This window comes from Trachurus japonicus, chromosome 6, assembly GCF_045865225.1.
Source record: "Trachurus japonicus isolate A0001 chromosome 6, Traja_1.0".
Lineage (NCBI taxonomy): Eukaryota > Metazoa > Chordata > Actinopteri > Carangiformes > Carangidae > Trachurus > Trachurus japonicus.
This window is the reverse complement of record NC_140912.1, coordinates 6,524,565-6,552,018: the sequence shown is the minus strand read 5'-3', so window position 1 is coordinate 6,552,018 and position 27,454 is coordinate 6,524,565. Positions and strand designations below refer to the sequence as shown.

The 27,454-nt window shown below is 41.6% G+C and overlaps 3 protein-coding genes across 7 annotated transcripts in view; 1 reads left to right on the top strand and 2 right to left on the bottom strand.

Annotated features, from left to right (window-relative positions):
- ap3b2 (adaptor related protein complex 3 subunit beta 2) overlaps window positions 1–13,503 on the bottom strand; it is a 55,627-nt gene extending 42,124 nt beyond the window's left edge. For 3 of the 5 annotated variants that reach the window (XM_085778505.1, XM_085778504.1, XM_085778506.1), the window contains exon 1: window positions 13,173–13,425. In XM_085778505.1, the coding sequence (XP_085634631.1) occupies window positions 13,173–13,285 (113 nt within the window). In that variant the 5' untranslated portion in view covers window positions 13,286–13,425. Of the gene's footprint in view, window positions 1–5,251; window positions 5,564–13,172 lie in introns of those variants that run through there. The other 2 variants (XM_085778507.1, XM_085778509.1) reach the window with 2 other exon arrangements.
- Window positions 1–23,276, bottom strand: part of slc25a44a (solute carrier family 25 member 44a) — a 131,526-nt gene extending 108,250 nt beyond the window's left edge. Inside the window, exon 1 of the mRNA XM_085778527.1 lies at window positions 23,261–23,276. The gene's annotated coding sequence lies outside the window, so the exon portion shown is untranslated. The remainder of the gene's footprint in view (window positions 1–23,260) is intronic.
- On the top strand, window positions 13,284–23,751 carry LOC146985502 (dynein axonemal intermediate chain 4-like). Its single transcript, XM_085780436.1, has 17 exons — window positions 13,284–13,435; window positions 15,236–15,404; window positions 18,449–18,603; window positions 18,847–18,935; window positions 19,081–19,237; window positions 19,446–19,585; window positions 19,827–19,985; window positions 20,101–20,286; window positions 20,432–20,586; window positions 20,809–20,889; window positions 21,616–21,770; window positions 21,869–22,023; window positions 22,293–22,408; window positions 22,552–22,650; window positions 22,871–23,097; window positions 23,229–23,382; window positions 23,607–23,751. Exons 1-17 carry the CDS (start codon window positions 13,284–13,286, stop codon window positions 23,661–23,663), a joined length of 2,406 nt encoding a protein of 801 aa, XP_085636562.1. The 3' UTR covers window positions 23,664–23,751.
- The last annotated feature ends 3,703 nt before the right edge of the window (window positions 23,752–27,454 follow it).

Sequence of the window (27,454 nt, the reverse complement as noted above, 5' to 3'; positions counted from 1 at the left end):
GAACACAGCTGATTTATCACGACTCTGCCTCAAGTTTTATTAAGTGCATGCACACGTGTGATTGAGACTGTGTGTGTGTGCACGTGTGCGTGTGCTAAGAAGTATTTCTGCTGTCGTCTACATCAAAGTGTTAATAATTGCGCTGCATGAACAACACAGTTCACTCTGTCACACACTTCAAAAGCCAAATTCATCAAAGACAGTCAAATGAAACCTGACAGTATCTGTAAAATGCTCTTTGTCAGGGATTATTTTTGGACATGAGCAGTGAACTGACTGTGGTATCTTGGTGACAAATATGTGGCTGTGCCCCACAACATGCTGAGAAATATGCAGACAACTGGCCCTAAGCTCTGAGTGCCAGACATGAGGATGAGTAACGCTAATTCTGATTTTGAGCAGAAAATTAAGGTCCCACTGGTTCATTTCTTCCTGTGAAATCATGACGATGGGTCGCAGCCTTTGGCCAGAAATATGAGCATCTTTATCAACTAGTCTGTTTTATTTATTATTATACAGCCTGTGACCTTCTCCGACCACTGTCTTTGAAGCCCACTTTTAAACCAAAAATGTTTTAGATCTAAAACTATAAAAAAAAAAAAACTCAACTCAATTAATACACCTAAAAAGATCTCCATGGAATGGCTTTCTACACCTTTTACCCATAGTTGTATCATTCTGGCACCTTTAAGTGACAAAACACTGTGTATTGTAATGGTTTGGGCATTTATTGTTGCTGTGTGCTGTGATGGTATGGGTAACGGATTGATATGGGTTGTTTACCGTGTACTGTATCAGTACAGGTTATTAACTGACTGATTGACTGATGATTGGATGTTTGATTGATTGATTGACTGATTGATTGATATTTTATGCTGCTGTGTACTGTAACAGTACGGGTAATTGATCGATTGACATTTATTGTTTGCTGTGTACCTGTCTCGCATGTGTGATGTGTGTCGCCTGGTGCGATCATTCAATGTTGTTTTTCTTCTGTTATTTTTAAACTGCGGACCATCGGTGAGTCCACGACAAATTTCCCTACGGGGACAATTATAGTATATGAAATGAAATGAAATACATACAGGCTCCACTGAGTAGACTGCAGTCTGCAGCCATGTAGTGGCTCCTTGAGGCTTACTGTAATGTCAAAGCTGAATCCTAACATCAGTAGCATTCAAATATGTGGTTATGAGGGACCATTCAGTGATAAAACACATTATAGTTTGGTCTATTAAAGTCATTAGTTTGGCAGATAATTCGGTCACAAACCAAAGGATTGAACATAAATGTGATACCACTAAAATTACAATTCAAGGGTTTATGCAGGGGAACATCAATGTGTCTGCCAGAATAGTAGACTCAGACTTACTCACTTTATACTTTATTGATCCAAAGGGAAATTTAAGCATCCAGTAGCAGCAAGGACATACAATTTGAATATAGAGAACTTAAGTTAAAGAACATATAAACTACTGTATATGTTATAAAATAAAACATTACAAATAGAATAAATAGAGAGGATAGAATAAAATATAAATAGAAAAGACAACTGAAATAGCAACAAATTCTGTGCCAAATATAAATGTGCATAATGTAATGTACATATACTGTACTGTACAAAACTGTGCCATTAGAAGAATCTGATCAGATCTGACTGTGCAAAGGTTTTGTGCTATTATTATGTGTGTATGACGTGATATGATATGATTGTGTTTTGATGTGATGTGATGATATGATATGATATGATATGATATGATAGTCAAAAGTTGAGACATTCCCCCTCATTGTGGAACTACAGGACAATCCATCCAGTAGACTTTTTGGACTAAGAAAAGACTGACAAATAGACATTAATATCCCATCTACATTATCATCAATCCACTAGTCAGCATTGGATTTTCGGATTTGAAATTTTTCCTTAATCGTCCAATTAAGAATATGATACAATAAAAAAAAAGCTGATTTTCTGGACCACTGCGACACAACCTTACCTAGTTATGTCACTCACTCACTACACATAAAACCAGCAGCTCATTGCAACTACCTAGAGCCTACCTCTGGATCTTATCAAAAAACAGCCTCAGAAACAGGATATCCCATCACTAATTCATGATTTACAGACCTGCTTTATAAGTACACATCTAAATTTACCTGCTACTTTCATTTTTCTTGCCTGTCAAAAATGTAACTTTGGAAACATTTACCCAGAAAAGGGCTTGTTTGTTTCACAGAATGTGTTAAAGGTATAATATGTAGGAATTCCCCCCATCTAGCGGTGCGGTTGCATATCTGAACGTATTCTTGATGTTGCATTCACATGAAATCGGGCAGACGTCAGACAGACAACAGACGCTGCATGTAACAGGATAAACAAGCGTCTATGTAAACAAGTGGTCCGCCAGCACGAGGCAAAACAATACAGGTGTGACAACATGTTGCCATGGTGATGTGGTATTGTTTTACCGTCTTTCTCTGGTGGAGTAAAATGACATCCTGTTGGTTTGCCGACGGCCGTCTGCCTGACTGCGCCTGAATGCAACACCAGTGCCTCCGTCCTTCCTCACACTACACAGTGGTGACAGTTTTAACAGGCCGAGCCCACAGCTCCGCTCAGTTTCTATGGTTACCTACAGTCACGCTGCCACTGAACGTAAAAAATGGCGATGCAACATGGCCGCCTCGGTTCGGTGCGTCGCCCACTTATGTATTTGTAACGACTTGTAACAACTCATTCTAAGGAACCAGAAAGCTTTCATTTGTATGCAGGTGTGATTCGACTTCAGTGAAATACGTATTTATTTAATTTTTGCTAATAAAAAGCCAAATAAGTTACATACTGGGGCTTTAATGAACCACACTGTTCAGCCTCAGTGATTAAAATAGTGATAGAGATTCATTGTTTGTAAAAAAGCTTGTAAAAAAAAAAAAAGTCATCAATTAAGTTATATATGAGTTCTTGAGAGTACCATGTAACTGTGTGTAACAGCACTATGTGAGAAAAGAATTCATTTAAACTCTACAGTTTGTCTTTGCTACTATACAGTACTTAATCTGGTAAAACATAAGCTACAGCAGCCGCACAGATGCAATGACTCATTAAATGAGAACATTTGACCCTGAAGTTATGAATGGAGCAGAAGACAAAACACTCCAAAGCAGTTCCAGGAAAAAGATGACAGCCCCGGGTTCTTCACAGTCCATCTGCCCGACCATGACGAATGATCATAAACTCTAAATGCTATACCCCGTGAATTACTTTGGTAATAAAGCCTGAGCACCTGAAGGAAAAACCACCCTCTGACTGGGTTATACTCCTCTGCTCGTGCCCAAAGGACCCACAGAAACTCGACACCGACACCGCTTCTCTCGTTTCTCTGGGTTTCGTCCCGTCTCGCCGAACAACAGCTTCATTTACAAACAGCTCTGAATTATTTAACCCACTGTGGTACAACAGACTCCACCGGCGGTCAGGTTACCCGGCACCAAAGCCAAGAGATCAGCAGGTCCTTCCAGCTGGAAAGCCTCCAGAGAAGTAGGGCCAGCGTTCAAAGACTGAACCTCGGATGCAATGTCACCAGGAGAGTCCAGGACGCTGCATGACTGCAATAACGTGGCGAGATTTAGATACGGGAGCGCATTTGCATGAATCAGAGGCAAGGGAAATATTGAAGAGTTTGCAGTTTGCATTTTTGAAGCAGCTGGCGAGGCTGTTTTACATAAGCTGTCTCTTTCAAAACAGACTTAAAAAGTTTCTTGTTTTTCCACGGTGACAGATTTAAAATACGCCTCCTTAAACCAACTAAAACTAGGTCTGTACTGTGGCTCATCCTGCTGAATTAAAAAGAAACAGCCACCGCAGTTTGTAGGTATGACCCAATAAAAATCCAAAAATGCAATCATATGTCTCTCGAAGCAAATCTATTTCTGAGGAGCCCCACTTCTGATGTCCATTTTCAAGGTTCGCAGTCTAATTAATTAAAAACTACTGCAGCTCCTACAGCCTTTGCATGAAAACCATACTGTAGGTCTGATTCCTGATAGAGGATGAAAGGCCACGTCTCCTTCTCACAGCAACAATACACTGCAGCCATGGACTTTTAAACATCATAATAAAGCTATGCAAACACAATCTGTGTGGTGGTGTGCTATGCAGGCTTTGTGTATTTGTATGAGCAGGTAAACTGATGCCTCTTTCCAACCTCTCTCTCAATCTATTCACATGAACACGGCCTTATACCAGTGCTTTCCATCCACTTTGACTTGCACATGTGGCATATGTCTATGATTCAGCTGCAGAGCGACGTTCCCCACGCTGGCAGGAGAACCACAGCTCGAATAATTAGTCAATTACCGTTCCACAGAAAGGACATCAGAGCTGTTTTGAAGATAAATTAATTTCCACTTTTCAATCTAAAAAGCCAAATATTTCCTGGCTCCAGCCTCTCCAATGTGTTTCTGGCTTCTATCACTGTAAACTGACTGTTGCTAGGTTTTCAACAAATCAAGATGTTTGAAAGAGCGACCTTGGGAAACTGTGATGGATGTTTTCAGACGGACCAAACTAGTTCCTTAACCTGGTTGAATAAGCTGCAGTTCAATCGATAAAAAAAATAATACAGCCATGGAGTGTGAAAATGTACTTTCTTCCTCTGTATTGTAAATGTACAACATTTGTGGTTTCCAACCTGTTTAACTCTGTCCCTTCACAATAAAGGAAGGTCTACCTCCCACTCCTTGCAAACCATAGGCTTCATGTATCTATGGTTTGCAAGGAGTAGAACTGAAGAACAGTTATCAAAGGCAAAAAATTCAGGTTTTCACAACATGAAAATGGGTAAATCTGGAATGAACATTTATTTTAGACTTCAGAGGCTGGGGTCCACTGACTTATCAGCTAATAACTGTGTTATATTTGTATTTTAAGCTCATCATCCAGGTGCAGTCAGTGAAATCTGCACTGGAGATGAAGCAGCTAAATACCCTAAATTTGTCATTGTGAATTTGCACTAGTTAATTCTGCAGCGCACTTGATCTTCACTTGTTTTTACATTTTTGTATATTTTTGTATTTTACCTACCTCTTTTATCCCTTTTTTTCTCTCTTATATTATCAAGGAGAGATGCACTTAAATTTTGTTGTGCTTCATCGCTCGATGACAATAAATGGATATTAAATTGAATAGAATTGAATAGAAAATACAAATGAGAGGGCTGAGGGATGAAGTTTGGCTGCTCCTTCATTCTCCTACCGCAAAGGTTGACTTTGGAAACTCCCACCACCGCTGCCGCCACTTTCCTCCAGTGCTCCTCGTTCATCCTGGTCTCCACCTCCTCCTCCTCCTCCTCCACCTGTGCCGCCGGATCGAAGGTGGCGCAGCTCGTCCGGCTGCAGGGCGCTGTACCAGGAGTGCTGCCCGCTGTCGGGGGTCAGCACCGGGCTCTTGTCCTCCTCCTGGCCCTGGACCTGGCTCTGCACCGTCTTCACGATGTTCACGGCGTTCACCGGCAGCTGCAGCAGCTTTTGCATAGGTGTCATGTTGGAAAAACTTAGCTCCAGAGCAACCTGTAGAATCCCGGCGGGGGGGGGGGTAGATAAAAGTGGGAAGACTGCAGTTTTGTCTTGAGTTAGATCCTTCAGGGGTTAACCAGCGTAGCAAATCCTCCAGATCCTCAGCTCTCACACGGCCAACAGCAGCTTCAGTCACAATTTGTCGTTACAAACACTCCTTCTCTCCCAGGTTAAACACGTCCAATGTGGACATTTCTGGCAGGGAATGATGCAACGAACGTCTTCAGAGAGAAGCCCCCCCCCCGGCGGCCACCCCCAGCCTCTTCCACGGTGGTTGATGCTCTTCGCTGCCTGGCTGAGTGCTGTAATCCAGATCCACCGGAGCTGCAGCTCTCTGTACGCCACTGTGTTTTTCTCTCCCGTTCTGTTCCAGCTGAGTCTGTGCGCATCCAGCGAGGAGCAGCAGCCTCCAGCCTCTCAGTAAATGGATGCTCGGTGGAGAGAGAGGGGCGTGGACTTTTATTTGCCGTGGAGCCTCTCCTCTCTGCGACTCCTCCTGCTGCTCATGTGGTTCCTGTTGCTGCACCAGTCTTACCGTGTGTGTGTGTGAACAGGATGTCCACATACACATTTTTCTGAGCCCTACGACAATGACACAGCCTCTCCCATCTTTTTTTTTTTTTTTTGCCACGTTATCAGCCCCCACCGTGCCCGTCATCTTTCCTCCGCCTCCCTCCTCATTAACCGCTACTTCCTTCATTCACCGTCGGTCTCACGCTACCACGGCTCCTCTTCATCTGCCTCGTCCTCAGGTCACAGCCGACCAGGCTCTGCTCATGTCCCACAGATCATGCTTTTAAATATTCCTCATTCCTTTTTTCTCATTATGTTTAAAAATTACCCCCTGCCCCCCACCTCCTCCATCATTCATTTTTAATATTCAGTGTGCTGCCTTTTTTTTCTCGTCTTACATGACTCAGCTTTCTTAGCAGTGTCGTGATGAGGACACCTACCTCTCTCTCTCTCTCTCCCACTCATTCCTCTTAGCCTCAAACCAAAATAACTGCCTCACGGCACAATTCACAGAGCCTCTCCTGTGATCTGCAGCAGCTCAGTTAGGATTTGTTGACATTTGCTGAGGACTAATAAGGTGTTTAACCTGTGATGTCGACAATAAAACAAACCCCGGGGGCTGCAGCATTTACACTGGAGAGCGTGTGGCGTAGACACTAAAGCAATGCTGGACACACAGAGCGGAGGGAGCTAATTTATTCCTGCAGCTGCTTCAGTAAGTATTTTTGATGCCCTAAGAAAAAAAATGGGAGCCTTTGATGTCTTAGCTCTCAATTTACCAGGATGTTTTCTTTCACAAAACAATCTTCTCCATCCAACCGCACGAAAATGGAAAAAAAAAACTAAAAACATCACAATCGTTATTCATAACAGGCTGAGAAGATCAAGTTTTGTAAAAGTCTTATCACTCTGACTACAAAAGCCTGCTGCTGCCAAGGCCGGCTTAGAAGATCTTTTTTTTTTTTTTTTAGTTTTTCTCCTTTTCTTGTCAAAACTTCTGTGTGATTGTGGGTGCAGTGCAGTTGTATCATATTCTCTAAATGAAAGAAACTCGTACTGTAGTACGAGAATGTCTCAAAGGAAAATATATAAAGGCTTTCATGAATTCATAAACTCCCATATGTACTGCTGATGGAAGATTCATACTCATCCTCCACTGGGAAAAATGATGAAAAGAGGGCTTATATTCTGCAGTTTGTTGTTTTTAAATCCTGCTGAATATGTGTGTGTGTTTTAAAAGAATTCTTTGACATTTTGTGAAGTATTTTTCATTTGCTTTCTTGCTAAGAAATGAACTGAAAAGATGGATACCACTCTCATGCCTGTGCATTATATATAAGGCACAGGCAGCAGGTGGTTACCTGGAAACAGGGCCAAATGATATAAGCTGCACCCAGTCAAGAAACGTAGCATGTAACCTCCTGTAAAACCTACTTTAAAAAATACTGTACGTGCCAATAGACCAAGAAAGTACAATGTATTAAAGGTGCTGATACGTGTTGTGTTACCTCTCATCAAACCCGTTTTTTTTTTTACTGTCAGCAGAAGCAAGGAAGTTGGGAGAAAAAAAGCCAAATGTTTTTAACCCTAATCCACAGAATCATCAGCAGCTGTCAACATGCAAAACACAAAATGATGCTTGATTTGGCTCTCTGACATGTATCAACATAGCATGCTAAAGAACAGTTATAGATGTTCAAAGAGAAGAGCAGAGTGAGACCGACGCGGTCTGAGAACGGCAGCTACATCTCACACCTGCCACGTTTCCAAGGTGAAGGTTGAGTCAGCGCTTTCTCCTTCACAAACTGGTTAAACCGACTCACACACATCTGCATAACAACAAGAGGAAGCTGACACAGTCAGAAAATTAGGCTACAATTGAAAGCTAATGATGAATGTTTTCCAAACAGCTTCAAGGCAGAAACCTCCTCACAGTTCACAGCCACGTCTCTGTCGTCTATGAACAATGAGTTCCCTCTGCTGGTGAGATGTGGTGGTGCAGCGGTGCTCCAGCTGCTGCTGCTGCTGCTGCTGCTGCTGCTGCTCAACAGTCTGCAGCTTCAGCAGCAGCTCCAGCAGCAGCTCCAGTGAAACACCAGTGATGGTCAGGTGTGATGATTGTGGGAGCGAGAATGTCAAGAGACTGTATGAAATGAAGAGTCTGAGAAAAGACTGTATTAATCTGTTGATTGATTTCTTAATGAATCACTTTGTCTAAAAAAAAATCAGTGAAGAGAAAAATAACACAGACGGGGTAATGATTACTCTGACCCACAACTCAGACATCAGTTCAGAGCAGCATATTGCAGCATATTTGACACAGTGCATTGAGTCACGTGTCATTGTGGTAGGAATGGTGGTACTGTACTGTAAAAGCAGCAAAAGCATTTGATATTTAAAGGTATAATATGTAGGAATTCCCCCCATCTAGTGGTGCGGTTGCATATCTGAACTTATTCTTGATGTTGCATTCACGTGAAATGGGGCAGACGTCAGACAGACAACAGACGCTGCATGTAACAGGATAAACAACCGTCTATGTAAACAAGTGGTCTGCCAGCACGAGGCAACATGATGTCATGGTGATGTCGTATTGTTTACCTGACCCACGTTTTACCGTCTTTCTCTCGTTGAGTAAAATGACATCCGGTTGGTTTGCCGACGGCCGTCTGCCCGACTGCACCTGAATGCAACATCAGTGCCTCCGTCCTTCCTCACACTACACAGTGGTGACAGTTTTAACAGGCCGAGCCCACAGCTCCGCTCAGTTTCCGTGGTTACCTACGGTCACGCTGCCACTCAACGTAAAAAATGGCGATGCAACATGGCCGCCTCGGTTCGGTGCGTCGCCCACTTATGTATTTGTAACGACTTGTAACAACTCATTCTAAGGTACCAGAAAGCTTTCATTTGTATGCAGGTGTGATTCAACTTCAGTGAAATACGGTTTTATGGTGTTGAAGTAAGCCAATGAAATTTGTAACAACAGAGAGGGGCAGATATTATAAGTTTTCTTCTTCCTGCTCCTTTTCATTCATGGTGAAAATGTGTACACTATGTATATGTGCAACTATGTGAGAATGTACATACCATGAATGAAACAAACTGAAAATGAAATGAAATGAAAAATGAAAGCAATATTTGATTTTTGCTAATAAAAAGCCAAATAAGTTACACACTGGGGCTTTAAGGAGCTCAAACTAGGAAATGTTTTGCAGTTTTGCTTGAAAAATGATTTAAACAATTATTGCAATAATGGCAGATTTCTTTTTTAATCAGTTGTTACAGCTGAATATTATTGCAATATAAAAGTGTGTCCAAATCATTATCTCTTGATACTTTCAGAAATATGTGTCTGTTCTGTGACGCACTGGCCCCGATGAGTCATATGAATGAATTTACTTATTTATTAGTCAGTACTGCTGTCCAATCACATTTAATAAAAATTATTGAATTTTTTTTTCCTGATATTGTTTAAGTGAAATCAAATGACTATTTACTGTGAATTTATTTAACATTTTCTAAAGACACCCACTGGTGTTATCACTAATTTTGTTTGATTACAGCTCTTCACTGGATTGCGTAAATGTGTACAAACTACACCTGAATGGCTTTCCTCTTACCTCTCAAAACTACTTATCAGGACACTTGATGAAACTGAGTTATAATGAAATTTTTTTTGGTGTTGTTGTTTTATTTTAAATGTTTTTTTAACCTGGGTGTTTCATGCTGAGACAAGTCAGAAGATTAGGGTTACTAGGAAAACCTAGGTACTTGTGTTGTCCAGCACCCAGCGTTTAGACTTAAGGATGTGCATGCTTTTTCTATTTTTCAGAAGATTTAGGATTACACTTTGTGGAAGAAATGCAACTCCATGAAATTCAACTATTTACAGAGAGCATCTGAGCAAGCGCAAACACTGCTCTGCTCGTGTGCAGAGCCTTTAACATTTACTGTGTCAGTGATATGAAGGCTGCTTTTTTTCAGCAAATGAAGCTCTTTGACAAACTGTGACCAATTCCAGTTCGTATGTTATCACAGCATACAGATTCCTTGGTGGTTCTTCCCTGTGGTTTCAGCGTACCAAATACTTTTAAACATGTCACTGTTTGAAAAGCAGGTGTAAATAATAAAGATGAAAATGACTAAATAGGAGTCACATCTGCAGCGAAAAGCTTTATGATGATGCTAAGAGATGCACGGAATAAATCTGTTAGTGACTCCTTTCTTCTTCTAAATGTTTCGGTACAGAAGCTGAACCAGTGAAGATCTAACTTGAGGACTCCAGCCCTCAACCCATCTATGGTATCATATGTTATTATAACAACAAGAAAGGCACTGGTTTCCACTGTTGTTATTCTCTATATTTCTCCGACAAAGTATGTAAGTAACAAAGTAAGCAAACAACTGAGTGGACATACTGTACCACGTCCTCCATGTTCACAAATACACAGCATACAGTCCTGGATATTAAAATAGCCTGTAGCAACTTGTAAATTCAAAATGTTACAAAGGAAAGTGAGAATCACTTCCTTATCCAACCCTGAACTCAGCAAGATCATGCTGAATGTATTGACTAAGAATTAAAAAGAAGGAAAGAATGACGTAAATAGACTGTGAAGGGTTATGTAGCATATCATTGCTTTTCCACAGTTCTTCTGTGACATCAAATCCTATTTACCCCCAAGGATTCAGTCCACTCACGTATCCAGAAGACACCGTCTTTGTTTCGTGAGACTTAGTCATTTCTAACTATAAATCCTGTCTATCAACAGTGATCTGTATTTTGTCAGTTACAGTAAGGATACTTGTGTGATAAGGAACTGACTTATTAGCTTTGCTTTCTGAGACCGACCAAGGACAATGGTCCTCAGAGACCCCTGGGAGAACAAAGTGTTCCCATGCAGGACGCTTGACTTTACTGTGCTAACTGACCTGACTGAGGAGTTTCCACCCACAGGAAGAAATCTGTTGATGCAGGTGGTTTGTGTTGGGCAGTTTCATGTTTGCATCTATTCCTGTTGCCTACATGAATAATTTAGCAGATTTATACCAACACACCTGCAGTAAAGGGACTGATGATTTACAGTAGCCTCTTTGATGGACAGTTACTGTAACTACATTGTGTTGCTGTAAAAGCAAACACATTTAAGTTTAGATCATCATATGTCCTCTGAAACCGGTAGCTACATCTATCTGGTGACGGGGGGATAGTAATGCTGGGTTTAAAAAATACTGTTAGATCTGCACGATTGCAATTGCCATCCACTGTTTACCTCTGTAGTGGGTCATATATTAAATAATGTGCATTAATGTAACTGCTTTTGGGCCAATTCTTTATGTGAACACTGACATTTTTGATCATGTACCAGGTTAGAGAGTTTCATCTTTCTTAGTTCTGTGAAAATCTCTTTCATAACCAAGCAAAATTGATATTAAAACTGAAATATCTCTAAATGAATCAATATCTAATCGGATCGGAAATCAAATTGATTCAGTAAATCAGTAGCAATACCCAGCACTAGTTTCCACCATGTGGATGTGCCTGTGTGTATGTCATGTGGTCCTGGAGACGCCTACCTGTCTCAAAGTCAATTCAGACATGGCCATGCTCTGTCCCATGAGTAACTGGTACTCATGTAATAATGTGGCGTACTCATGGTTCAGAACGTCAGCATGCTTATGGGCATTGCAGTGGGTGTGAGTCCACTGTGAGATGTTCTGGTCCTTAGTTTGAGCCAGAATACTAGTCAGTAGTCATAAGTACACCATTGCATGAGTTCCCAGTACTCAAACCACACCAACGTTTAAACTGTCTAGCTGAGATATAAAAAATAATAATAATAATAACAGGCCTACATACATGTAAGATTGAGTGACTGTAGATTGCACGATTCACTAAAAATCTAAGTGCTGTCAGTTCTGCCACAGTAACTGACTTCAGGACCACATTGTGCCATAATGACACACACGTTACAGTCACAATGTGAAAACAGCAAAGGGAAAGAACAGACAGCCTGTCTGTATGTGCCTCATTTGCGTGGCTTGTATATAATTTGCTTTGATTTCCTAATAATTTGATGTCTTCTCTATATGGTACTAAACTGTCAACAGAGAGTACAGCCGGACCAATATCTGTCAAACTATGGGATTTAGTTCATTGCCTCCATACATATTGGTAGCACAGAGCAAGAGAAAGTGTAAAATGTACTGTTCAGCATGCTGGCTAGTGGATACTGTATCCTCACCAAAAATAAATAGAAGGGATTTGTATTAAGATTGATGTGTTTATGTAAAACAGCTAAAGTAATATTGTTTTGGATTGTTTCAACTCTCAAAGAGCCAACTGATATACCACTATGTCAGAAAGTACTAACCAGGCTACAGTTAGCTGCTGTCCAGCCATGTGCGAGTTAAAGTCATGATGACAAATCTAAAGCAACTCATTCATTGCCTATTATTTTGTTGTTGTTGTCTTTTAATATTATTATTTCAATGCCACTGACTCGAGCCTGGGTCCTAATCTTCCCCTGCTGACAGGTAGGTAGTGTAGCACAGTGAGCAGGTGAACCGTGTGTGTCCCTGCTCTCATGTTGCTGCTGCCGCTGTGCGCGCTGTCCAGCAGGGTGGTGCTGAAAGCCGCTGATCTGAGGCCTGGGCTCCCCTCTCACAGGCCTTTCACACCTCACCTCTTCAATATCACACAAATGGTGCCCGTTCAAACACCACCGGCTCTCTGCTTTAAACGCAGAGCAGCATTAAATCACATATATTATTACCCGTCACCCCCGGCAGCAGCCTTTCATTTGACTCAACGAGCTGAAATCACGGTGAGTGTTGGACCAACGACCGTCAGGACGCGGACGCTGCTCTCAGTCTCAATCACGGGCCCGCTCATAAACAAAGTTGAGCCGGGTGCTTTTTAAACGTCTAATTCCGTCTTCTGACAGTAAAATACACTTCCTATGCATTGTTGCAGACAGGAAACTGCACCTCCCCCTCCCACCACAAGCTGCCCCGGTACAACCCCCCCTCTACATGACTAATAAAAACGGCGTCAAGCAGCGCCGCGGCAGGTGGCTCGGTACCTTTTGTAGTCGGAGGAGAAAATCCCTCCGCTGGCTGGGTCGTGACCATACTCGGGCTCCCCGACGCTGGACGACCCCCCCTTCTCGTCGTTGAAAGCGGAGCTGGCGGACATGGCCCTGGCTGGCTGGCTGTGTTGTTCTCGCCCTCGCAGAAGCAGCGATGGAGGTTTAGTGCAGAAGCAGCGGGATGAGCGGCTCTTAAAGGCGCACAGACACAGCGCCGCGATGCCCGGGATGCTCGGTGCAGAGGGGGAGGATGGGTGGTGGGAGAGGAGGGGAGAGGAGGGGGCAGGGATGATGCTCTGATCACGTGACTGTGCCAGATTGTAGTTCCTGCAACCGGAAGTGTTTTTCATTCATTTTATTTCCTCACCTCTCCTTTATGACATTTACAATGCGTTTTGTTTGACATCAGGATTTCCAGGCAATGTGGAAACAGTCTCACTGTATAGTGTCCACATCCATATATAGTGTGATACTGTAGTATCCCATACAGGTACTGTTAGGGTGCAAGCTAAAATATATATACGTATATATATAAAATAAATATATTTTTTCATTATCAATACATCTAATTATCACTACCAAAAAATAATTAGACACTGTATGGAATATTTAGGAAAATATATATGTTTTAATGAAAATGAAATAATACAAATGTTTGTTTGTAATCTTGCTTCACACCGGAATTCAACATGAAAGAAAGGTGTAGCAATTTTAGATGTAGCCTTTCTAGGTTCATTATCAATGTTTGTGGCATGAGAAGTTGTAAACTGAGGTAGCCTAATCTTTACAGCAACTCCTCATTTAATTACTGCCACCTAGTGGAGGAACAGACTATGTACAATAATATTCTATCAACTCAAATATCTAGTACAGTTCTCCCATTATTGCTTTTATCTATCTTCACCTTTTTACTAACCATATTTTTGTTTTTGGCAGCATTGACTGTGTGTTTAATGTAACACCATATTAAATAAACAGGGGTAACAAAAACACTTTGTCCTGATAAGTAAGCTTTGTAACTGCATCTCTGAGGTCACACCAGTGATGACTGTCAATGTATTTCTTTTTCTTTTTTTTCTCTTTTTTTTCACTAAAGGCTTATTAATTGTCCAAAAACTGGAATTAAGAGTCGGATCGGACCCCAGGAAGAATAGTTGATGTAAACTACATCAGCTAATGGGGATCCAAATCAAATCAAATCTGTTTAAAAATGCTGAAATCTGTAAGCACATATCTGGTTCAACTGGTCTGAGGGAACTCTGTATCTCTTGGCAGGTTGTAAATATTAATATTAAGTTCCAGTGGAACTTAATATTAATATTTATCAGGTTCCTCGTGAAACATCAACTTACAATGTTGGCCCCACCTGCCTCTATGGTGCATCTTAGTGAAACTCATATTCATTACACACAGATTGAAATATTTCATGTATTTCTTTATATTTCTTTATGATTATAGCTTACATTTAATGAAAACCCCAAATTCAGTATCTCAAAACATTACAATAGTGAAAATGTTCACTATTGTAACCTAATGGTGTCACATTCTTATCAGCTGATTAACTCCAAACATCTGCAAAGGTTTCCTGAGCCTTTGGTTCAGACTGCTGACCTGACAGTTGTAATCTAATGTATTGAGATGCATGTTCTTTTATGCATCTCGTGTATGTTATTTTATCACTTATTGTTCGTCCCCGTTGGGGCCCAAACATCAGTTTAGTAGTAGAGCCTAAACCAGAGGGAACTCACCTGACTGTTGTCTCGGAGGAACCGACACGAGGCCATTCTCGTCATGTTGCTATGGCAACGTAGGTCACCGGTCAGATTCAGCGGTTTGAGGAGGGGGAAAATAGCGGAATACACCAATAGTTAGCTTAAAAAGAGACTCTAGAGCCTCTAAAACTTCGAGGAGAAAATGAGGAAAACTACACCCAACCCGTGAGTTCACAGTTTAACAACAAAAATGATTTTATCAACAGGTAACGACAGCATTTTTAGGTGAAACACAAAGTTAACAGCTAACTTAGCTCACCAACGAAAGTGTTGTTCTCCCTCCAGGTCTCTAAGAGCCAGTTACATGTCGGCATCAGGAGTTGGTCAAAGCGCCAGACACTCCAAGTTCCCTGGGTCTCAAACACGAAAAAACACCTTGGACCATGGCGGGAACGGCAAGAGCAGCGGCCCGGGGAAAGGGCGAGGCCACCAGACCACAGGGAGACCAGTCCGGGTAACTGTAGTGTAACCATAGCAACCTGTTATCGCCTGTCGGGGGGATCATGATAATAATACTGCACCTTTAACCATGCCTTTACCTCACTGCATTCATTTGACAGAACTTACTACGGATTAGTGTTGTTCAACCGTGGGGTCACCTGGAATTCAAATGGGGTCGTCTGAAATGTCCAGTGATTGATAAAAAGAATTACTGATAAAAAATATTTTCAAAATTAAAGGGACAACGAGGAGTTTCTATTCGGTTATAAAAAGTCTCACGTCTAAGAGGAACTAAACCCCTAAACCACTTTTTTCTGCTGAAAACAAATGTATTTGGGTATAAGGTAGTGTTGTCGGTTGATTCTGGTCCAACTTTTGACATTTTAGTCAAAATATTTCAATTTGGTGTATTTTGTAGTAAAAATGTAGAGTGACTGCCCTCTATGGGTTGAAACACGGCTATTACAATCGAATTTTTCTATTGGCTGAGATGGAGGCAGATGACGTTTTGGAGGCAGCTTTCGTCACCGGCCACCAGCTCCCCGACCAATCAGCACCGGCTGCTGCCTGCCGCTAACGGTTGCTAGGCACTGTAGCTGCTCTGCTGCGGCTAACGGCTGCTAACAGCTGCCTGAATGGGAATAGTTAGTGCGGCCGGCGCTAACGAGCCGTTAACGAGCTAACGAGCCGGCGGATCAGCTGTATGCTGTGTCACGGCTCTGGCGTCCTCTCCTGGTAGTGTACGCGCTACTAGTGCTGAGTCGCTCGTTAGTAGCTCGTTAGCCCTAGCAGAAGTGTCGATGTGTGTTTATTACTTTTTTTTCTCTTTTGTGTGATTTCGCGGGTGTGAATGGGGCGCAGGGGGGAGGGGGGAGGGGGGATCGCAGAGTGCTCCTGAGTCCCGCCCGGGGAGCATACGTCAGTCCGACTGCCCACAAGTCCGACGGCTCATTTCTCCGACTATAGTGTTGAGGTTAGGTTTAGGGTAAGGTTAAGGGTTAGGGCTACTTAAGTCGGAGAAGTGGGAGGTCGGACTGATGGACGCAAAAATAAAGAAATGTATGGTCGGAGTCGGAGAAATGGGTGGTCGGAGAAATGGGTAGTCAGACAGACGTCATGCACCCGTCCCGCCCATAATCAAGGCATTTTTTGAATTTCAAGCTTAGAGCACGTCATCCAAAACTGAGGGGTTTAGTTGCTCTTTAATGTGGATGAATCTCCGCTACACACACTTGTTAATGGGCCCATTTTCGATAAATATATCATTCTGTCTCTATCGTTATTATAGTTATTTCAGTTTCGCAACGAGTCATGAGAATAACGTAGCTGAATCGCCGTTTATGGTCGGAACTACGACGGTATGTGATCCTCTTTGAACTTCTGCCTTTAATTCTTTTTTTTTTTTTTTAAGTATATTTTTCGGCTTTTTGCCTTTATTTGATAGTGATGACAGTAGAGATAGACAGGAAATGGGGAGGCAGAGAGAGGGGGAATGACACGCAGGAAAGGTCTGCCCGACGCAGGATTCGAACCGGGGATGCCTGCGGCGAGGACTGTAGCCTCTACATGGGGCGGCCGCTCTACCCACTGCGCCACGCACCGCCCCTGCCTTTAATTCTTGATGAATGAAAACATGAGTCCGTCTTGCGCCGGTCAAAAGAATTTTACGGTGCGCGCGGAGGCTCATAAATGTAGTGTGAAAACGCTTCGCTTTTCCAAAACTCCTCGTTGTCCCTTTAATTATTATTCTTTAAAAAAAAAATATATGATTAAAAACACCACACACAATCCTAAACAACTGTATTCTATACTTTCACTTTCTCGAATTTAAATTGAGTTCAAATAAAATGCAGCATATAAAAATATCTGAGCTGGCGCATCTTGATTGACAGGGTCGCCAGAAATTTGTGATGTCAAAATGGGGTCATGAGCCAGAAAAGGTTGGGAACCAGGGCCGGCACTAGGATGTTGGTGGCCCCCTAAACAAGGTTTTTGTTTGTGGCCCTGCACTCTAAGCGCAAACACCAAATCACTGGTTAAAACTGAATACAGACGTGTTTATGCCCTCTGAGGTTTGAGGCCATTTTCTCGACTTTAACATATTTTCTTAAATGTATCTTTTTAAGATACTTGCAGATGTAACAATACTCAAGTGTTTTATGTCTAAATATTAGAACCTCCGCTGTAAGCACACTGAGGCCAGTTTGTCCTACAACACTGTAGAAAGAAATAATTTAGGACAAATGCTGGAAATTTGAGGTCTGCTTTTTTTTTCAAATCCCTTGTGAAAACACACCTTCAGTCATGAGAATGAACTGTTTTGGTGCTTGAAATAGGATATGAATACAGTAATAGATACGTGTAGAAAACAAGTCTAAAATGACATTTTGTAAGATTGCTTTTTGAGCACAAATGTTGTCATTCTGCCGTTCTATTTTCACCAAATGTCTCAAATGTGAGATAAAAGAAGCTGAATATTGACTTCAAATGACATATAAAGCTCATAGCGTGCGTGCAGACCTCAGGATGTTTAAATGACTTGAATGAACCACGGTACCTTTCTGATCATGTGGCCCTAAACAACCAAATAGAGTGTTTATGCCAGCGGCCGGCCCTGTTGGGAACCACTGTAAACATTGTAAATTGGATTCTCAAAGAATATACAAGTGGTCCAATGGTTCCCAACATTCAAGCTTGTGACTCCTTAAAAATGCCAAATAAATTACTCTGATGGTTTTCATTTAATAACAACTGGCCAGCAGTGCACTTAGGGCAAGTACGTGTCCAGTATTTCATACACTTTTTATGTATGTTTGAAATACATTTTCAGTATTTTGATTGCAGAACTTGTAATGGAGTAGTTTCACCTTGTTGTTGGTACAATAAGAAGCTTAAGAAAAAATAATTACTGTACTCGTAGGGGAGACCGGGGACGGTGTAACATGAGTCAGTTGTTACACTTCCAATTTCTCCAGTAGCACTAGAAGTAGCACCCTGAGTCTGAAACTCAGTTGCATGTCATTTGTGTATATCTGTTTGTTGTTGCCCTCTTTACAGGTGTTGGATGAAGATGGCACTGATGTTACTCCTCAGCCGCTGTATCCTGTCGAGTCAGGGGACACACAGGCCAACCAGGGCAGATTATTTCTGGATGAAAACTGCAGCTCAGGATCAGAACATTCACAATCAAGTTTCAGTATACGTTCTTCCAGGTGGTCTTCACACCGTTTCCACCGGCTGATTAGATGTTCAAAGAGCATATAAGTGTAGTGGCAGTAGTAGTAAAGCTGTAAAGCATCATTTTACTTTGACACCATTATAAAGCACTAGTTTAGGAATTATAGTTATATATTGTAACAGAAACATATACAATGACTGTATCCAATGTAAATAAAAATCTGTTTCTTATTCCCATGCATTTACCACCTCTGACACTGTGATGACTTGTTTTGCAGCTCATTTAGGAATGGCAGCTTCTGTGACAGATTGCCCCCTACTAGCACTGAGGATGGTCTTCCTAAACTGGACATACCCACTCCATATGGTTACTTGAGTTTTTTATTTGTTATGTGCAATAAAATACTGCCCCCTGCAGCATCTCCACCATTGTAATGGGAAACAATATTTTGTGGTATTTCCAGATGTTTATTCAGTATGATTTTCTTTCTTTGCCATTTGCTCTCTGCCAGTGTTTCCAAAGAAAAGAGACAATGTGAAAAAACACATTACAGAAGAGGAGTTACATAAGGTAGTAGACATATATCTCACTGAGTCGGATACAGCTTCACTGCTGGACATACCTTGCACTCGTATCTCAGAAGATGCCGACGATGCAGAAGTGGTTAAGTGAGTAAATGGCTATGTTGACAGATTTTCTGAAATATCAAACAGGGTCTGAAATGCTATGCTCTGAACTGCTTGCCACATACTGTATTGTAATGTAGGTGTAAAGATGATATCAGTTTATGTTCAGTGCAGACATGTTGACAAGTAAAGTGTTCCAATTTTGTTCTTTGTAGCAAACTTGATATTTATTCATATTTCTTTCTTGCAGAGAAAGAAACATTCACTATACTGAGCTTTGCAAGAACAGAATGGACAATGATAAGTATGTGGTGCAGTCAATGCAGACATTTAATGGAGAACCCAAAGACAAACAGATCCAGTGTCAACATGTTGTCATGGTGGAAAAGGGTTAGGCATCTTTTTTTTTCTTTTGTATACTTTTTTTATACAGCCACTTTTAACATAATGCGCTAATCAATTTTCTAATGAAGTTTGGATTTGATAGATTTACTCAGGTGGCTTTTTTAAACCTCAGACTATTTCATCACAGTCCATCAAGGTTTTGCTACAGCATTTATAAACAACCAATACTTATCGGTCAGTTAGCAGTGTTCATCTTTCAACAGCTGGTGTTCTTTCATATCCACAGGAGCAACTGCTACTGTCTGGGACATCTATGATTCTCTATCTAAACAAAGTGAAACCACTGAGACAGAGACTGATCCAAACAGCACTTTGAGCACCAGCAACATTCAAGAGAACAGTCAAGAAAACAGCAGTGGCAGCAGCAGCAGCTCAGTCTACACAAGTAACAGCACCTGACTCACCTCCCCTGGGCCGGAGAGGCCACTCCATGGCATTTGTGTGAAAGCTAGTGAGGCAATAACAGACATGTATCATTTTCTCACATTTCATCTCCTCAGGCAGTAGCATCAGCTCACAGTTCGAAACCGACAGCTATTTGAAGAGTCTAAATGTTGAGGCCAACCCACAAGAAATCATGGGGTCAGAGTCTTTCCAGAATCTCTCGTTAGTCATGATGAGGAACGTCATGGCAAACATCTTTCAACCCAAACTGGCCGCTTACAAACAGCTGCCTGTTCTAGACGGTAAACTCCAGATTCCACCTGATCTCAGTGTGTCGGTGCAGGTGCAAAACTCTGTGCCTGGGCTTCTTTTCCTTCTCCTACAATGGTCACTTATTAAATGTCATTGTATTTGAATAAATACTGTTGATGTTGATTTTTTTTAAAGACTCTGACAGTGAAGTGAAGCCGAGGATTGTGGAACAGACTAAGGAAGATGAGAAGACCCGTCTACCTCCAACACTTGAATGTCTGTGGGCTTTCAGCTGTGAGCTCACCAGTGGTTGGAACATTAACAGCATGTCCTTGAACAAGATGGACCCGGTAAAACCGAAACAATCACACTTGCTGCTGTTTTTATGCACTCCATTGTCATGTGTCACTATTTAACTCTTCACAAGCAAATGCTAATATACTTGCAGCTTGCATTTTACTGCACTTTTGAAATGACACTAGGCAAATATTTATCTTTATGGAACTAATATCAAGTTATTATCTTTACTTCAAAAGTTCTGCTCTTATACTGCTATCTTTGTGCTCTATAAGAACCTCCTGGCTGTGGGATATGGTGAGCTAAAGAGGAACAAACCAGGACTTATCTGCTGCTGGTCCCTCAAAAACCCAATGGTATATACACATTTACACATGTTGCTTCTTGTTTCCTTTCACTCACTCGTCGTGGGCCCTACAGTATGTCAGCCCGCTGGTATGCTAATGTTAGGTAGGACAAGGACACAGGAATAGGAAGGCACTGAGATCCAAATGGCCTCTAAAGACCAGGCCAGTGTTTCGCTTGCTGCTAGCTATTTATGTGTGAGTGTATTGATCAAATGAGAGGGAAGATTGAAAGTGATTTAGAAAACATGAACACATTAAAGGTCCAGTGTGTAAAATGGGGAGAAAACCGTGACATCTAGCATTCAGATTCTAGTTTGCAGCGCTCACTCGCTTGCTCGCATTCACCCCTCATGTCAGCAAAATGACGATGGCCTCTGAGGACAAAAAACTTTGTTTACCATGACTGGGACGACTGGGAGTATTTTAGGAGCAATGAGGTGAAGATCTAAACCATTGTACAATACGTCTGCTGTTTCCTACTCCTTCTTTCCTTCTGCCTTCTTCTTTGCTGGTTTACACTCTCTAAAGCAAGACCCTTGCTATAAAAGAAGAATTATAAGGCTACGAAAACAAATTTTAAATTATAGCGATTATACAAACATATTCATGGGTAGTATATTCAGATTTTGCCAATAAACCTGGCCAATTATTACGCACTGGACCTTTAAAAGTAGTACGTTCACCAGTTTAGTTCTGTCTGTAGTGAGAGCAGTTGTAATTGTGTCCCTTGTGCAGTGGCCGGAGCACGTCTTCCACTGCCATAGCTCTGCTACATGCTTGGCTTTCTCGGCCAACAACCCCAGCCACCTGGCTGTGGGGATGTTTGATGGTACCATAGAACTCTACAACATCCAGTTTCCAGACAACATGGCGTGTTTCACCAGCAGCAGGTGAGAACTGTGTGTATGTGAACATAGAGATGATGATTTCAAATCAATAAGTCTAGCTCTTTTCTTTGAGCTTTATTTTTTTTTCATTTGTTCTGTAGAGATTGTGTGAACAAACACCTGCAGCCGGTGTGGCAGGTCCAGTGGAGCAGGCAGGATGAGATCAGGGTGGAGGCGGTGGAAGCCCTCGTCTCTGTGTCAGAGGATGGCAGGATTAAGAAGTGGCACCTGTGCAGAAGTGGTCTTGAATGTATAGGTACTGCAGTGTGCACCTGTCAGCCATGGCAACAGTGTAATCGCAATTTCACACGTGGCAATTAAAGCAGAAGTAAGCGATCCGGTCGTTTTGGCTAACTTCGTTAGTTAGCAGCCCCCGCCCTCGTCATGGATCTATTGGTCCTCGTCCCTACGTCACCACATTCACGCGCATCCCTTGGCTGCTTAAATCTTTATGTTTTATATCTTTATGTATTATATAAAGTATATAGGTTAACTATGTATAGTATGTTGTCCATGTGTTCTTAGACCTGATGGAGCTGAAGAGGCCTGATAAACCTAAGGAGCAGGATGAAAAAAAGAAGAAGCAAAGCAGAGTTGTGGCATCGTTGATGCCTGGTTTTTGTATTGACTTCCATTCAGTAGTAAGTTGGTCACAAATGGATTTGAGGTCAGGCTGGTTTTATTTGGAACAACACTTGAGACTCTTTTTAGTTTCAGTTTTCACAGAGGTTGTTTTTCTGTTTGTGTTTCTCCTGCTTTTACTATACGTACATGGCTCCTGCAGGAATCTAGCATCTATCTGATCGGCACACAGGGCGGACTCATCCACAAGTGCTCTCTCTCCAACAGTCAGCATTTTCTGGAAACCTACCAAAAACACTTTGTAAGTCTGTGTGGATAACACAAATGGCAAATGGCTGCATATTCCATCTGTTCCTGTGACAAAATTACAAATCTTAACAAGTACAAGAATCACCCCCTGACCCAATCAACATGACAAATACAGTGCTGAACAACTTTTGATGTATTTCTGTAATAAATCAGTAGTTGTAAACTTCAATTACTGCAGTATTTTCTCTGCATGTCACATGCTACTCTCTCAGTTCCAGGTGAACCACATTGAATGGTCTCCATTTAGTCCTGATGTGTTCCTGAGCTGCTCCTCTGACTGGACCATCCAGCTGTGGAAGCAGAGCCACCCCACCCCGGTGATTAGCTTCACCTCCACCCAGAGGGCCGTGACCTCTGTCAGTTGGTCCCCAAACCAACCCTCAGTGTTTGCAGCCATTAATGGACGGCAGGTGGAGGTCTGGGACCTGAATACGTGCATGTGAGTCTGTCGGACTGAGAAAGTTCCAGTTTCATACTCACAATCTCTTTTACTGTCAACCAATGCGTTTCTTTGGTTGACGTGAGCAAGAAATAATCCTGTGTCCACTAAATGCAATCTTCTCTGTTTAGCCTTGAGCCAACCATCGTGCACCAAGCCGCACCTGGTGTGAAGCTGACGGCCCTGCTGTTGGCTAATGGGTCCGACTGTGTCTTAGTAGGCGGCAGTGATGGAAAAGTGACCGTCTACAAGCCCAAGAACTTCACTGTGGGAAGCGGCAAGCAGGTAAAACTGCCTATTTGATATTCAACGTAGCCTATTGTGAAGCCTGTGGCCTTTTCAGACCACAGGGGTAAAAGAAAAGGGGGGAGTATCGACTTATAACTAATATATAACTAATTTTCCCACAATTCACTTAAAACGTATGAATCATGACTGAAAAAAGGGGATACGGCACAACATTTAGTACTGCACACAGATCCAACTGTCTCTCTTGCTCTTTCTTACAGGTGCACAGTCTGGATGACATAGTTCGCTTTGCAGTCTCCAGAGAGCAGATGGTATAAAGTCAAAGTTCAAATCACTTCACTCCACTGAAAATATCAAACCATATCTTTGTAAATCTGTTATAGCACCTAGGTTTTTGTTATGGTTAAAGTCTGAGGTTAATTATTGACTGTTCTTTAGAAATTGAATAAAAATGTTGAATAACATGGAATTAATATGTCTCTTGTGTTCCATGCAGTGTAGTATATGTTTTAACAACATAATAGAACAGAACAAAGGGTCAAAGATAAACATAAGAGTCTATTACTGCATGTGAATTTGACAGTCTGTTAGAAAAAATGTGTGCAGTTTATCTCAGCCAAGTGAGCTCCTTAAATTTAGCTTTAAATATTTAACTAACCTAATTAAAGTACATTGAAATCCTTGATGAGTGAAGCAATCAGTCAAAAGACATCAGTTCAAGTCTGAACCTCACCTAAATATATAATATAAGTATACATTTTTAACTGCAAAATGATTCGAAAGCATTTTATTGCACACTTTAAAAAGACACATTCCATCTGCACAGAGTCAGCACCCAACAAATGGTCAAATTGAGAGAAGTCTGCGACATGAATTTGTACCATATACTGTAGGTCTGATGGACCTTAAGTCCAGGGGAGACACCTACTGGCAAAAAAGTCACATTATCGATGTTAAAAAAGAAGAAAAAAAGTTGTTAAACTGAGAAGCACCGTCTCATTATGGCTTATCCGTGAGTGTTTTGCATCACATTTCCATTTTAGGTTTTTCCACATACTCTGGCAAATGTATTTTTGCTAAGAGTTTTTACCAATGATAAAGATGTCCAGAAGTGCTGTCTGTCTGATGGGCCAGTGTGTAGTGTGAAGTACATGAAACAAGACACTGTGGAGCAGCATTTAGCTTCACACCATTTCATCTAATGCCACCAGCACCAAGTGCAGAAGAAAGGAAATACTCAAATGTACATCATTGAATGTAAATAATGTTATAACAATTTACATTATTCAATTGTAAATCTGTACACATAAAGTATTGATTTGTTTGTTGGTTGTTAGATGACAAAACAGACATGTGACGTATGTGGAGGAGCAGCTTTCAGTTAGTAGCAGTAAACAACTCAGTGGACCCGTGTGCAGAACTCAAGAATGCGTCAGCTAACGCGGTTATTCTGGATGACAGTGCTTTCTTTCATTCACACACAAGCTCTGACAAATAGCATCACGCTCCCCAGGCCGGCTGGCATGTCTGCAGATGACAAAACTCCAATGTGTGAAGTTGTGGAGACCTGCCTTCACATTCCACTGCAGGAATTTGAGACGGAGCTCAGGCACCAGCACGCGTGTGTGATCCTGAAACCACAACTTCAGGGTGTCACATTTCAAACTTTGAGATTTTTTACACCAACTGCTGCATCTGTTTGGTGATGAACAAATTACGACTTAACTTCATGTCTTATTCAAAAAATGTTTTAAAAAGAGTCTTTGACATTGTTTCAAAACTGAGAATGTTTGGTTTTTCTAGTCAGTCTATATCTAGATAAAATGAGGGGAAAACACAAGGTCGGACTCACTGATCGGAGTCTATAATGTTGCTGCACACATCAGATCCTGTGCTGGGCAACATTTCATTATCATATGATGAGATGACATCAATATTCATTAGCCATGCTTATTATTAGCTAGAGCCAGTCCCAGCTGGGTACATTCGGTATGAATGGGGTCCGTGCTGGACTGTTGGCCTGACCATCATAGGGCTAAAATGTAGACACAAAAGTCACATTGTCTGCAGGAATCCCACACAGGCACAAGGAAATATGAATGAGTCCAAAATTACAGCTTACATTACATCAAATATTAAAATCAGTAAAGAATAAAATTATAAATTATAATGTTATAGCCTACATAGAACACATTTTACCCCTGTTCAACACATTATGAATACTTTTGTCTCTGACAGCTGTTGCCAACAAGAAAAAGGTACATTTTACCACATGGTGTGGGCTTGTCCAGAAATGAAATCATTGTGGGAAGGTGTAACACAGTCCCGAATGACTGGTCATTCTGTTGGCTGTGGGCCGGTATGTTGGACAAGGGATCATGGTCCAAACAAATAATAACAACTGGTTGTATGGCAGCCCCATGGAGGGAGCCTCGAATCTCCTAGAAATGTATAACGAGGAACAACTCTTATGGAGTTAAAGGAATAGTTCAACATTTTAGCAAATTTGCCTATTGCCATAATCCCTATAGTCATAGGAGTAGGTTCATTACCTTTAATTGTCAGTGCAAGCTGTTTTTAGATTGGTGGGGCAGCCTTATATAGGCAACTCAGTCTCGTAACGTTCTGTTATTATCTCATAGCGTGGTGAATGTGCAGCTCACAACTTGTCCACAAGAGTGTTTTGGATTTGTTGGATTGTGTATTTGATGAGTTTGATGAGGGAAAAGTGAAAGTACTGCGCGCCGTGCAGACCTCACGTCTCTGCCCCGCCGATCTAAAAACAGCTTGCACCAACAATTAAAGGTAATAATGAACCTACTGCTATGACTATAGGATTATGGCAATGGGCAAATTTGCCAAAATGTTGAACTATCCCTTTAAATAACTAATAGGATATGCAGGTTACCCACTTTCCTGAGGACCCTGAGAGATCCTTAGGGCAGTGGTTGGTTTGTATCCCCTCGACCCCTCCTCCCTCTGAACTACTGAGGAAATACAATCTCTGTACAGCCTTAACCCACCCTTTTTTCTTCTCTTTTCTTTCATTTCTGTTCTGCCTTCCCCACTAAATTCATGTCTTTATTGTATATATACTGTATTTATTATATATTTTTTCAGTTTTTTTTTATGTGTCTGTTTTTTGTTCTTTGTTTTTTCCCCCTTCTTTCTTTGTTTTTATTTTACCAATTGTATTGGTAGCTATATGACTAACTTGATCTTGTCATTCAGGCCTGTGTCATCTGTGACTGTATGGTTGGCAATAAAGGTTTAAATGACAAAAAAGTCAATTAAAATAAAAACTGAAGAAAAAAATAGGAAAAGAGGTGAATAAATCAAAGATGCAAGCAGGAGAGAACAGACTGGAAAAGGCAGGAAAGGAGAAATGAGAGGAAGGTTGAAGGCTGGAGAGCACATCAGACAATCAACACAGCAACAGAGGCCTGTATTTGGCTGTGTATTGTGAGAGCTGATTAGGTAGCTGGGGACAGGTGAGCAGGTGGAAGTCAGGTGACAGGTGGATCAGTGCGGCACAGGGACGAGGAGGCAGGAGACTTAATGACTAAACAGAAAACAGGATGATAACACAGATATGGAAGTCACATCATCAACCAATTCTGCAGCAAAGGAAAGCAAATGAGTGTTTTCCCCAAAACTGATGACTATCTTTTTTCCTGATCCAGCTACAAAACGCAGACTAACCTCCTTCTAGTTAATGTGTATGGCCTGGATCTGCTGACCGTGTCACTTCAGACACAATTGCGTGTTCAGCAGCAAGACCAGTGGCTCACACATGAGTCGTAGTACAACGCTGTCATGACGACGCAACATAAAGATGAGAAGTGTTGTTATATTTTTACCCGGCTGTGATTTGTGACTCTGGAAGGTCACATATCCTCTCAGAGTTGCCTAAGTAAGCCGTTCTGCACGGCCAGATGACAACACAATGAGCAACAACAGAGGACGGGGTGATAGAAATCCCATGATGACACGTCACACGCAGAGCATGTGACTGACTGTGGTGGAGATCAACCCATGGAAAATGATCCGTGTGTAGGATTTAAACGGTGAAAGAGGAAACATGGCAGAGAGCAAACAGTGTGGCACG